Below are 13,895 nucleotides of genomic sequence, written 5' to 3'. Positions count from 1 at the left end.
AAATGTACAACTAAAGAGGACTAGTTGTGAATTCAGGATGTTAAATTTTTTACCAAGGACAAAAAATCCTAAATTTACTTTATCACTTTGCTTTAGGCTTCAATCAATATAATGACATATTTATAAAGTTGCCATAATAAGCAATAAAATCTAATCTTTTTAAAAAATGATATCTTGAATCATATCTAATGTCTTTTTAATGTTAGTAATAAGCCTAACTTTTTTGCCCTTATGTATCTGATACATATAAAGTTTTTAGCTTTAAAGCTTAGTTTTAGAATAAAACATTCCTTTAAGTTATGTACTATTCCATTCTTTTTTTAGTTTGTACTGTCTTTAATATAATAAAGTTATCATATCTACATACTATTTTCATGCTTTTGTGACATATCAATTTTGTCTATTAAACATTTCCTTAAATTAAACTGAATTAACAATTACTTTGTGTGTATAACAGTGTCTTGTCAAAGGACAGAATGTTGAGACTTCCTATAATTTAATATCACACTCCTGAGGCTAAAAATTTAAGTTCAGGTTGAACAGAAAGGTTTTAATCCAGTATGCTGTGGGAGAAGGAATAATATAGAATTGTCTAAATTTAAATAAAATAATGATGAGCTTTATTTATATTAATATAAGCTCCTGAAAAGCAAATATAACCTGCAGATGTTAATCGGAAAATACAAACTTTAAAGAAGAAATGAAAATTAAATACACCAAGGCAGTATACATTACGAAACATCTATTGTTACTTTTCAATTTTGAAAGGACATGATAGAGTTACAGTTTTACTTCCTAAACTTACTTGAGCACAGAATTAGTAATACATATTAATATATCACAGAGAAATGGTGGTATAGAAGAAATAAATGAGACCTCATGTGCAAGAAGGAGGGAAAAATACTTAAAGAGAAAGATAAGTTTTCGAGATTGTGACCATTAATAACTAGCTTCATCTAATCATGTCTTGATCAGTTGATTAGAAACCCCTGGCTTAGATAATACTGATTTGTTTTGAGTCCAGGAAGGGAGTCCATGAGCAAGTGCCAATATATCTTAGGTATTTACAGTTGAATGTTGAAAAAGCAGATACACAGACAACTGAAAACAAACACATTATCTAAATGGGATAGGGATTATGTTTGGAAAGAACTCCTCATGGAGACCCGATTTGTGCCAGTTTGGCTAGGCACAATCGGCCTCTTAGAGGGTAGGAACATCACAGGATATATAAAATGGCCTGGGAAGTGAGCCTGATGGAATGCTTGGATGCAGAAAGTATATTGGCTTGCTTAGAGTGGGGGCACTATAGTGAAGACATTTTAGGACTGAAGGGACATCTGATTTTAGATGGAGTTTAGACTTGATAGAAAAGGCACTTGGGACTATTGTCAATTCTAGAATGTGCTGGGTGAGGCAATAGACACGATGAAAGGATTTGAAGATTATTTGCCTAAAATGGGGAAAGACTCCAAGTGGGAAAATTACTGTTGTATAAAGTAAATATTGGATTATATAAATTAACAGTGGTAGCCGCAGATTATGGAAAAAGACAAAACCATTAGTAAATAAAAAGAAGGGTGAGACGAAATAATTTAACGGGAATGGCTCTACTTCGTTCTGCCCTATGCCTTAGATTTTGGGGCTTTGTAACTCTCAGGCATTCAAAAAGGACAAAGGAGAGTGAAGAAAGAAATAAGATAGAAAAAGAAGAGAATATAGAACAGTCAACCCAAGGGAAGAAGATACCAAACAGCTCAAATATTTTAAAATGGAAGGCTATGTCCCACTGGCCATCGTACGCTGTAATGGTCACCAAAGCTCGTAAAATTCTTTTTATAAGGACCCTCGGGGCTGCGGTAACAGCTTAATCAAACTGTTAAAAAATTCCAAAACAAACAGAATAAACAAAATCTTCCCCAAACTGCTGCAGAGGGTTCTCCAGTCCCCAAAGGCGCAAGGGAAGTTTTGCAAGATTTCAAAAAGCACAGTTTGCACACCCATTTGGTCGACGGCCTCGCCAACCATATACTGCAAATGACTTCTCCCTTTCAAGAATGTTGGCACCATGGGGCTTACAAAATACCAAGTCACTGTGACCCCACTTAAACGGCGCCCTTCTTCCTCAGCTGATGTTAACCCCTGAGGAGTAGCTCCACGGTGACTGTCCGAGGTGTGGCCTGGCGTGTCCTCAGAGCCCGCCCGCACGGCTGGCAGTGGTAGGTCGCCCACCCAGCCCCCAGCGGAGAGCAGAAAGTCTCGGAGGTAAGGGGACAGTGGCAACCACAGCCACTACCGCCTGTCCCGCCGATCCTTCAGCCCACCGACGTCCGCGCAGGCGCACGACGCCCGGGGCGAGGGCGACACCGGAAGTGTCTCTCGGCGCCCCGGATGCGACCGGGCGGCGCCGGTTGCCAGGGCAACGGGAGCTTCCCAGAGCAGTTGGTACTAGCGATTGCAGGCGTAGAACCGGTTACCTGTCGCGGGCCTTGACGGCTGCGGTCGTCCTCTCGGGGATGTTCTTCTACCTGAGCAAGAAAGTGAGTCTGGGGGCGTCCCCACTCCGCCTCCCCATTCCCGCAGCCTGCGGGCGATTCCCGCAACCTTCCCGCGAAGCCGGGCGGCTTCACCCGGTCCCGACGGCGGCTTAGCCATCCCGCTGCCAACCTTCGCGCCTGGTCTAGCCGCGGACCTCCTCCTGCGGGTCCCAGAGTCCCACACAGTCAGGGCCGAGCCAGCAGCCCTGTCGCACGACTCACTCATTCCTGCCCCTGGCTAGGTCCTGTTAAGTGGCCGGCACGTCAGGTCACCACGTGCTACCCTGTCTTTCCAACTCTATCTGTTGCTGATACAGGTGACTTAAACTCTTGGATCATCACCGGCCACCGGGTAAGAGAAAAGGAATAACAAAAGGGTGGCCTACGCGTTGTGTGGGTAAAGGAAATATTGACTGGTGGTGTGCATTTATAACCCCCTTCCGCCTCCCTTTTAAAATTTGATCAGGTGACTGTCCCATTGACTTCCTCCGTTTTCGCTGTCCTTCTTTATGTGTACTTCTTTCCAAAATGGTAGAGCCCGGGGCAGTTCAGAAGACCATGCTCATTGTCATAACAGCTCATTTTTCTGCAAGGCCATCCGTTTTTCTTCTTGGAAAATTTTCTTCAGCCTTCATCTCCCGTAGCCTTACTTCTCAATTCCTTCCTGAAAAGTTGCTAGAGTGACTGTGGTTGCTTTTACAGATTGCGATTCCCAATAACGTGAAACTGAAATGTATATCCTGGAACAAGGACCAAGGATTCATAGCATGTGGTGGTGAAGATGGATTACTGAAAGTTTTGAAATTAGAAACACAGACAGGTAAATGAATGCAAGCCTAACCGAATGTTTGAAATTGGTAGAAAATTGGCTAGTGTCATTTGTTGAGTGAGATTTGTTCATGGTATTTGTAAGTATGCAATTATAATTCTTTTAAAAGAAAAAAAATCTAAACATTTTTGTGGTGCTTTTCTAGAGTGTTTTTTGCAATCAAGTTCAGAGAGGGTCAAATAAGCATCACATGGCCTTGCTGAAGCTATTGGTGGAAAATGAAAAATAATGAAGAATGAAGACTTAAGTTACTGTGTTATCTTGTGTTGTGTCTAATTATTGTGCTATATTATTAGGAGTATAAGAAAAATCATGCAAATCAACATTTCAGTAAGGTCACAAAATCTCACATTTTGGCAGATGGTTTACAGGTTCATATCATCCTTTCGTGTGCTAATGATTATGCACCTAGTGCCCAAGAACAGAACATGAGATATGTTTTACATTTTTATTAATAGATCTCTTGTTTTTGCAGCTTGATTTCTTTCTTTTTCTAGTTCTCTGAAATCACAGTAGCTTCACATTTCTTTAGCCTCTGTAGTGTTGCTCTAGATTGAGGCTCTAGATAAGAAAATTGGAGTTGGAATCTCAGCTCTGTCATGAGACTACTGAATGATTTTTAGTAGGTTCCTGCGTATCTTTGCATTTTAGTGTTAGTTCACTGTTTTGTAAAATGAAAGAGGTTAAACTACATTACGATTTGGATTTACATTTTACAGCATTGCTTCTAAACTTTATCAAGTATGAGAATCACTGGAAGAGGTTGTTAAAATGGATTTCTGGGCTCCACCTCCCAAGTAGATCTGGGATGGGGCCTGAGAATTTGCATTTCTAGTGATGCTGGTGTTGCTGGTCCTCAGACCACCCTTTGAGTAGCACTGGCTTACAGCTTTGAATGTGATATGAATTATAAATTCTTGTTGAGCATTTTCTCCATGTACTGGATGTTTAACCTTCACTGTCATTTGACTTCACAATAATCTTGGAAGGTAGGTATTCCAGGTGAGAGAATTGAGGCTCTGATCACTTGATAAGTTGCCCAAAGCCACATAGCCAGTAAGTGGCAGAGCTGGGATTTGTCTCACTTTCAAGTCCTAGTTTTTAACCACTACAGGGAGGGCTCATGGACAGCTTAAGCAAAGAAGAGAATAACTATTTTGATGTGCTAGGTTAATTATGTGAAACAGAAAGCAAGTTTGGAAGATACATATTTAAGTACCGATCAAAGTTTGGCTTTTGATGTTTTATAGTTTAATCTCTCAGTGCTTCAGATTTCTTAAATGTGTTTAAAGTAAATAATTTTTCTCTTATGTTTCTCAAATGCATATATATTCATATGCTTATATATGTATATATATTTATTTTGCTTGAAATATGTAGCTAGTTGTAGCTATATTAACGTGCATTCTTCATATAGAAATGCATTGAGAGCTTTTTTTTTTAACCTAATTCTTTTCCTGCTCTACACTTTTGATGAGCTGTGGTTAGAGTATTCTCTAAAATCAATGAGCAGGATGGGAAATAGATTCTTGGGAGGTTTGGAAAATGGAGCAAATGATTTATTTTGGAACTTAATGATCGTGAATTGTGCTGTAAGAGACCAATTTGAGAAATGTGGCTGGGAGATTCTAACAAGGTAAATAGAATATTGTATTTAATAATAATAATGGTGATGCAGCAGATCCCTCCAGTAACAATCACCAGCTATTGCATGCCTACTACATATCAAGCACTGTGTTGTGCTGAAGATGTGACCAACAAGTATTGTGTTGTAGCTTATCTAATACTGTTGCTTTGCCTCCCATGGATTTGTCACCCCTTTCCCCCTGGGTGATGGAGCCGCCAAAGATTACTCAAAGCCCATCTCTTCTGAGCAGTGAGAAGCCCCAAAAAGGGGTTAATCTCCCAGAACCCTCAAGATAGAGGCATTCCTTCCATTTGGGAAGTTAACCCCGAATTTGGGTTCTCATCCCGCATTTATTCTCCAGACCAGGAAATTACAGGAAGAGAACATAGGTGGGGTTTTTTCTAAGTACAGTTTAACAAGTTTAACAATAGAAGCTGGTAACATTCAGTAAGACAAGCAAGGTGACATTCTATAATGCAATTAAGTCATCAACTAACAAAAGCTTGATTTTAGCAAATGTTCTCTTCTTACAGCAATTTCCCAGTATTTTTACATATCAATCAGTAACTTGTCTGTCTTTGAGCCAGCAACCTTGCTGTGTTACAATTCCTTATCTTACAACAGAGACTATAGCCTGGGGAAAATTTCCTGTCCTTTCCAAGGTCAATATTTGAAACTGCCAGGCTTTGGAAAACCAGGTCCTGTGAAGTACGTTTGCTTTATGCATACTCCACATAATACAAGATAGACAAGCTGTTAGCACTCAACAATAGAACAGTCCTCTACATCGATAAATCATCTTCTATGACACCATTTTTAGTGGCTTTTTAGTATTCTGTTATATTGGTGTGTCATAATTTGCTTAACTAATTCTAGTGTTGGACATTTAGATGTCTCCACATTTTTACTATTAAAGAAACAGTATCTTTGTATCCAAATCTTTGCATAAATATTTAATTACTTTCTAGGATAATTTATAAAAATGGCATTCACTGGATCAATCAAGGGTGTGTACCTTTGTAAAAGTTTTTAATATGTGTACCCAAGTTACCCTCCAGGAAGTTTGCACCAATTTGCATTCTTAGTTTTCACTCCCTTGCCTTAGAAGGAAAGCAACTAGAACCTGCATCTGTCCCCATCTTTTTACATCAGGTTTGCATCTTCTTTCACATGCAGCTTCCACATCTTTTGCTACAGCCCCTCTCCCCTCACCTCAGGAACCTCACTACTAATTTACCCCTCTCTTTCCTTTCAATATCAGTCTTCTTTCTCCTTCCCGGTGACTTTTGTGTTCTAAATCTAATGGACAGCTTTTTTTTTTTTTTTTGGTTCTTATCAGTCTTTGGCCTTTTCTTCTACTTTAAAACATTTTTCAAGACAGGAGAATTTAAATGTTTAAAATTATTGTCATATTTAAACTTTTTCTCCTTTTTCTCCCTTCTCTGGTCTATCCTCAGTCTCTTTACCAGATTCTCCTCTTCCAAATGTTGTAATTCCCAAGAACTTGCTTCTGGCTTCTTTCTTCATTTTCTCTCTAGATGTGTTCTTTCATTCCCATGGACTTAAATGCCACCTATGGGGTGATGATTCCTAAATTTATATGTCCAGCCCAGTCCTGATTTTTCACATTTGGGCATCTTTACTGTGTCCTAAACTGAGCTCTTGATCTTCTTCCATATCTTTTCTTTCAGTTCTCCCCATTTCAGCAAATACCTTAATTTTACTCATTTGCTGAAGCTGGAGACCCTCTCTTTCCCCGCCCCTTAACATCGCTTCAATCAACAATCCTGCTGCTTCTATCTCCAAAGTGTATCTTGAATCCATCCTTTCCTTTGTCTCCCCTGCTGCCTTCTAGCTCTAGCGATCATCATTACTCACTAGACTACTGTGAGAATCATTTTACCTCCTTGCATTGCCTTTTGCCACCTTCTAGTCATTCTTTACCTTTGACCAGTGTGATCTTTTTAAGAAAGGGATAGAAGAACCAGATTATGTCATTTTCCTGCTAAAAAGACTTTAAAGAGCTGATGGCCTGGACTGGAATTGCTTGTGTTAGGGTTTGAGGGTGATGACCCTAACTAGAGTTAAGGTGGCATCTCTTGCTTTTCCTACCACCACTGCTGAGGCCTCTATCCTCGTCCTCACATTGCCATGAGAAGAGACAAGAGAGCCCTGAAGCAAAAGTATGGATCAGAGAAAAAGTGTTTGAGGGCCATGCAAGCCAAATGTAGTCATTTGCACAGTCCTCTGGGAACTGCAGGCAGTGGGAATGACCTAACCTTCCAGTGTGCCCAGGACAAGATTGACCAGAAGTATCAGGTCAGGTGTTCATAGCTGTACCCATGGATGTGTATATAGTTCCTTGCTGTCATTCTCACAGAGAAGCAAGGCAGCCAAATGATCCTGCCAGGGAGTCTAGAGAACATGGTAGCAGCTCCTTTTAGAATTTGTCTCTGTCTTCAAATGTTGCAAAAAAGTCTTCCAAGTAGTTTGACTCTGGATATCAAACTTATTATGCAGCATATAATAGGAATTGGGCTGCTAACAGCTTTTATGAATGCAAACAAAAGCATTGTCAAGTTTTTCTAAGAGAAAGAAAGGTTTTTCAAGATTTAGTGTGCTTGATAACTGGTATTATTGGCAGGATATTCTGTTCTCCTGTATTATACTTTCATTCTCAGTCAGTTTATTACAACTTAATCTTTTAAAATCCTTCTTTGGACTCTTTGAGGTATTTTGAGTTGCTGGAATTACAGATTTTATTCTTAAGTTCTTTTTCATGGGCTTAAAATGCCTTATTTTATCAGGCCTTTTAAATCCAAAGCCTATTGGTATGTGCTTTTAGAAGATTTATGTTAGTGTTACCATATTTTTGTCCCCATACCAGTTTGATTTCTTTACCTTACTGGCAATGTGAAGGTTAGTAATATAATTAGATGGAATCTTGGGTTATTGCTCATTTTACTTCATTTAAAACTTTTGGCTTTTTGTTGACATCTGAGACCTTTCAGGTGGGTTTTATGAATATTTTTTGCATAATCAGGTTGTGGAGTTTTTGCCAGCAAGAGACATGTTCAGTTCTGGATGATATTTGTCCAGTATGTCAAGCTGAATTTCAAAGCATCTTCTCATCTGTTAGCATATATCTTGTGAAGAGTACCCTAATTTATGGCTTAACGAGAGAAAACATGTCTGCTGTTTAGAACTGTGATTCCAGACCATATAAACAAATGGAATGATGGGGCTACTTCATCAACCCTTCCGATATATTAGATCTGATAAACCTTTAGAACCACTAATTTTACTTGGTTACAGTGACTATTGCTAAAGGCATTAGAATGGATTTTTTAGAGCTAGAAGTTAAGAAAAATATTTTCATCAAATATTTTTAAAAGTTTAGAATAAAGTTTAAGTGTGTTGTACAATTTTTACGAGATTAAGTGAGTAAAAGAATCCTATGTTAAAAAATAATGTTCACCCTAATTGTATGTCAGCAACATTATATCTTAATTGTTTGACAGATGATTGCAGTGTTAAACTGTACATATGTGTTCTTGTTAATGTTACCAAGATAGCAATTGGATAATTATAATAAATGGTTTAGAGAAATTCCTCAGGTATTTTTTTCTGACTGTTTTCAGAATAAAGATTATTTTTCATTATATTTTAAGATACTTGATATCTGAAAGAATTTTCTATAGCATTGAGTTTTATAATTCCCATGCTCACAGATTCATAAGATTTTCATAAAATTTGTGTTTTATTTATTTATTTATTTATTTTTATTATTATTATTTTAAAAAATTTTTATTGAACCAAAACTGATTATACATATTTTTGGGGTTCAACACTGAGATATGTTGATCAAATTAAATTACTAGCATATATACTGTTACAAATCGTAATTATTCTTTATGCCCCTTGTCCAATTTCTCTCCATCCCTCTCTCGCTCCCCCTCTCCCCTCTAATTATCCTAGATTTCTTCTCTCCTGAAAGGAGAGGTTGATTTGTTGATCTGTTGCCTAGATGATCTGTCCAATGCTGAGAGGTGTGGTCAGGTCCCCCAATATTATCATAGAGCAGATGCTTCTTCTGTCACTCTGAAATGGGTTTTGTGTAGAGAGACGTCCTCTTCTTTTCTTTATCTCTGCTGGTGACTCTCCTTGTGTCAATGCACTCCAGTGCATGGTGGACCATCTGCATGGTGGTTGTGGTGTCTAGCTGCTTTAGTGGCAGCCATGGTTATTGTGGTGGCTGTGGTGGACCACTCACATGAAGGTGATGTTTTTGGCATGCTCCTTGGTGCTGGGGGTGTGCCTGGTTGTGGGGAGTATCTGGTCCCCAGATCCATACCTCGGTCCCTGGGCGGGCTCCGAGGCACTGGCGTGGAGTGTCTGGGTGTGGGAGGGATTCATATCCCCTTCTTCATGCCTCGGATCCCTGGACGGGCCCCAAGGTGCTGGCACGGTATGCCTGGTTGTGGGAGGGGAGTCCGGTCCCAGTTCCATGGCTCATGTCCCCTGGCAGGCCCCAAGGCACTGGTTGTGTGCCAGGGCTGGAACTAACTTTTGTCCTTTGCTTACTTCTAAAATGGGAGAACTTCCTGTGGGAACCAGTACTTGAGCTGTGTGGTTGAGCTAAATTGCTGCTTTGCTGCTATTTCCCTAGAGAAGGCTTTTTGTGAAGCTCAGGGTTTAATGGTTGACCTTATAGGTACTCCCAGCTTTCCAGAGACCTGATGCACCTGGGTTGTATAGAAACTCTGGTCTGGGCATGAGTATTTTCATCAAACTGCACCCCATGTGTCGAGCTCTTTTACCTGCCTTTAATCCTGTTCGTAATGCCAATTGTCGAGCTAGGGCTGGGTCTGGAGCTCACAGACCTCCCAAGCCCATTGTCCAGACTGGGTTACAAACGCTTCACATGCCAGGCTGGGTCCCCAGACCCCTCACATGCAGGTCTATGAGCTAGGTAACTGGCCAAAGGGTCCTTGGAGTAGTAGGTTTGAGAGCATGACTGCCCAAGGCAGTAAACACCAGCCAAGCTGTGGTGCTGAGCATGCGCACTAACGCCACCCACATACAACTTATTTACAAAGAATGTGCCGCACCACCCCCAACCAGACCTAAGGCAAGGGGGCCTGATTAAATTATTCTGTTTTCCCAGCACCATGCAATTCTGCATTCCCAACCAGTCTCTTCTGAGTGGTCCTGCGCTGAGTGGGGGGTGGATCAGCTGTCCTTGCTGTGTCCCAGTGTTTTCTGGGTGGACCTGTCTCCCCTACTGCCTGTGATCCAAACACTTCCCATGGAACAGGCCCTGCCCTGGTCCCTTGTGATGACTAACTGGTCTCTGAATGGCTCCCCTTTTACAGTTGTTCTGCCTCACTCCTGCATGGGTGCATGGGAACCCTATTAGTTTCTTGCTGTCCTGGTGGCCACCAAGGCCCCCTTCTCCCCTGCTGCCTCCAAGCAACGCCATCTGAAGGGCACAGCTGCGGCTTCTACCAGCTCCTGCTCCATGCTCTCAGCAGCTGGAGCCTTAAAGAGGCCATGGCCCGAAACGTTCTGAGCAGTTTTTTCTTTCTCTCATCGTGGCTTCTCCCGCCTTCATGAACTCCGTAGGTCTGTCCTCCTCTTTCCCCCGAGCTCCAGGGGCCCCAGCTTGGCTGATGTTACATGTTTATAGTTGTAAATTGGTTGATTTGTGGGAGAGAGTGAGGCTGAGGACCCTCTATTCCACCATCTTGACCGGATTCTCTGTTTTATTTTTAAACAAAAGTTTTAAAAGCCATGTTTTATATGTAACAACAGATATTCCCAGATTAATTTATTGAGATGACATTTTTATACTGCATTATTCTCTGTAGAATGATTAGTAACCAAGGAGAATAAATACATTTAAAAAAATTCTTTAAAGGCTTCTATTGTACTTTGGATAAAATCTGAAATTCTTGTCACTTCCTGCTGAGACTTTATAATTTTTCCTGTGCCGTTACACTAGCCTCATCTAGTGCCGTTATCTGCAGGACTTCTTTCAGTTTTTCAAGGAGCCTAAACTTCTACCTCGGAGCCTTTTCATACCGTGCCTGGCTGTCTCCAGTTTACCCTCAGTCTCAGCTTAGATGTCATTTGTTCAGAAAGCCTTCCCTGGCACCGCCTCCAATCTAAATTAAGCCCCTTCTGTTGCTGTCTCTTATTGTGCCTTTACTTTCCCAATTTATAATTATATTTACTTATGTGTGTGAGTGTATATTTAATATCTGTCTCCTCAGTAGACTACAGGCTCTCTGAGGGGAGAGGGGAAATGACCATGTTGTTCATCATTTTATACCCATAGTTCATAGCAGAGTATACACATTCAATAAATATCTGTTGAATAAATGAATAAATGTAGGAGTGAGTATGTGATTTTTCAAAATCTACTAAAAACCTGTTTCCAGACTTTTTGCTGTTCGATCACTTGTAAGCTTTAGAGTTTTCAGTCTATATGTCACAAATAGTTCTATTTGTGATCTTTTGGGAAGGATAATTAACAATAGTAATTATTAATATATTAATGTACTGAATGAACAATGTTCTTTTATATGTTTTGCTTTATTTTACCAGAATAATTATCTTTGCAAGGGGTATGTATTATTGTTCATGTTTGCCCCATGGGAAAAATTGATCAGAATGACGCATACTTGAAAAAATCGTTTTAATATCTCCCAGGAATACAAACCCTGCCCCCCAGAGAAATGTCAAAATCTTATAATCTGTCACTTTAATATATTTATTAGTTTGTTTTGTTTTTTCTTTTCTTTTCTCATCACAGTTTATTATTTTTTAAAGCACTAATACATTAATTTTACTGCCAGAGAGTTGTGTTTCTTGTTATTATTATTATTATATTTTTTATTTTTTTTACTTTTTATTTATTTTAATTTATCAATATGCAGTGTAGTTAATTTTCATGTCCCTTTACCAATTCCTCCTTCCCCCACCTTTTTTTTTTTTAGATGATGCAAAATTGAGGATTCTTTCTATGAATCAGACTCTTGAAGGTCATAGTGGTGAGTCATCCAATTTTTAAAATCATGTTTGAAATTAAAAGCCATCTACTTAATGCAGAACTGTCAACATTTTAAATAATGGTAATATTTAAAGCAATCATTTCTGTGGAGCCATAACTAACACGGCCTGGAATTATTTGACAACTTTTTCATGATTGAACAACATGTTCAATAAATCTGAAAAAAAGTAGCTGTTATTTTATATATTAAAAGATATGTTATTTGTCTATGGATGTTCCATATAAAATCCTTTTTTAGAATTTGTCCTGTGATTCCAGATTAAAGGAGAGTAAAGAGACATAACAACTGAATGCACTGTATGATCCTAGATTGGATCTTGGAATGAGGAAAACAAGTATCTATAAAGGACATTATTTGGACAATTGATGAAATTTGAATATGTACTGTGTGTTAGATAATAATATTGTATCAATGTTAAATTTCCTAAATTGTAATATGGTTATGAAAGAGAATGTTTTTAGGAAATTCTTAGGAAATATATACTAATGTATTTAAGGATAAAAAAAATGAAAAGATATCAGTTATTCATATAACCCAGAGGTTTAAAATATGCTCAAGAGTGTGTGACTAATGGAATGGAAAACAAGTGGGGTGGGGGAGAGAGATTATGAGACATGTCAACCAAATACACTCCCCCAAAACTAGTATTTAGTAGTATGTCTTTTGGACATCATAATCCTTGGGAGTCAGGCCAATTGGGTAATCACGCTTATATTTGCTTCCATCATCAGATATATGGCAGCTCTTGCAGCTGGCCATGATAGGTCGCCTTTGGTGACATGAAATAGGGATACATAAGAAAAATAGTAGTGTGCATTGTTGTAGAAAATTAGTGATATTAATCCTATGAATTAGTGATATGCATCCTATGAATATTTTTGAGTAATTAATTGAAGACTGGTTAGTTGCACAGGAACTACATTGATTTTAACATAACCTAGGTGTTTAGTTATATAAACATATAAATTTGAAATTAACTGTAATCTTTTTTAAGTTTCCAAATTGTTTTATAATGTTCTAGGTTCTGTTCAACTTGCAACATGGAATGAACAGTATCAGAAGTTGACTACCAGTGATCAAAATGGGCTTATCATTGTCTGGATGTTATATAAAGGTATATTAGGAGAGATTATTTAATCTTTCACATATTGGAGTCTGGATCACAGTGTTTGGATGATGTAATAACATCTCCCAAATAGACCCCTTTTAGCAGCAACCAGAGTTCATCCTGACTGCATAGTGACGATATTTCTGGATTGATTGCTATCTACTTTTCTGTTCAGTTTATTTTCTTTGAACTGTGACCCTGCATTAAGAAAGTGAATTAGGTGGACTGTTGGCTGCCTCCAAAATGGACTTAGACTCTTAGTGGAAGAATAGTTTCTACTTGAGATAGCTCTTTTTTTCCCCAGATTTCCAGTAAGAATTAGTTCCTGTGTGGCCAGTGGCTGGAGTTAGCTTAGTAGATAAAGACACATTTATTAAGAAGTCAAAGGCAATAATTCATTTCCTGTATGGGGCCAGTTAGCTTCCTTTTTTTTTTTAATTCACGGATACAGATTTTACCTCAGCTCTGATTACTGGCTCACAATTTGTGCCTTTTGTCCACAAGAGAGAATGAGAGAGCTAGTGAGAGAAGGATCAAATTAGATTCATCATATTACCAGAAAAACAACTCATAATGTATATTTTCCTGAGGCCTGTAGCCATCATCTTCAGAGGGCAAGGGTATCTTAGTTCATGTGTGCTTTTTTGTACCTTTTTTTTTTGGTGGCTGGCCGGTACAGGGATCAAACCCTGGACCTCGGTGTTATCGCTACCTTGCT

At 39.0% G+C, this 13,895-nt stretch overlaps 1 protein-coding gene and 1 pseudogene across 1 annotated transcript in view; both read left to right on the top strand.

Annotated features, from left to right (window-relative positions):
- The first annotated feature begins 2,430 nt into the window (after window positions 1-2,430).
- WDR35 (WD repeat domain 35) overlaps window positions 2,431-13,895 on the top strand; it is a 59,218-nt gene continuing 47,753 nt past the window's right edge. The window contains exons 1-4 of the mRNA XM_063078192.1: window positions 2,431-2,540; window positions 3,240-3,357; window positions 11,995-12,048; window positions 13,091-13,183. Coding sequence (XP_062934262.1) covers window positions 2,517-2,540; window positions 3,240-3,357; window positions 11,995-12,048; window positions 13,091-13,183 — 289 coding nt within the window. The 5' untranslated portion in view covers window positions 2,431-2,516. The remainder of the gene's footprint in view (window positions 2,541-3,239; window positions 3,358-11,994; window positions 12,049-13,090; window positions 13,184-13,895) is intronic.
- On the top strand, window positions 7,336-8,266 carry LOC134363195 (E3 ubiquitin-protein ligase RNFT1-like; annotated as a pseudogene).

The sequence above is a fragment of the Cynocephalus volans genome, chromosome 14 (genome assembly GCF_027409185.1).
Source record: "Cynocephalus volans isolate mCynVol1 chromosome 14, mCynVol1.pri, whole genome shotgun sequence".
Classification (NCBI taxonomy): domain Eukaryota; kingdom Metazoa; phylum Chordata; class Mammalia; order Dermoptera; family Cynocephalidae; genus Cynocephalus; species Cynocephalus volans.
Note: the sequence above shows the minus strand (reverse complement) of the source record. Positions and strands in the feature narration are given on the sequence as shown.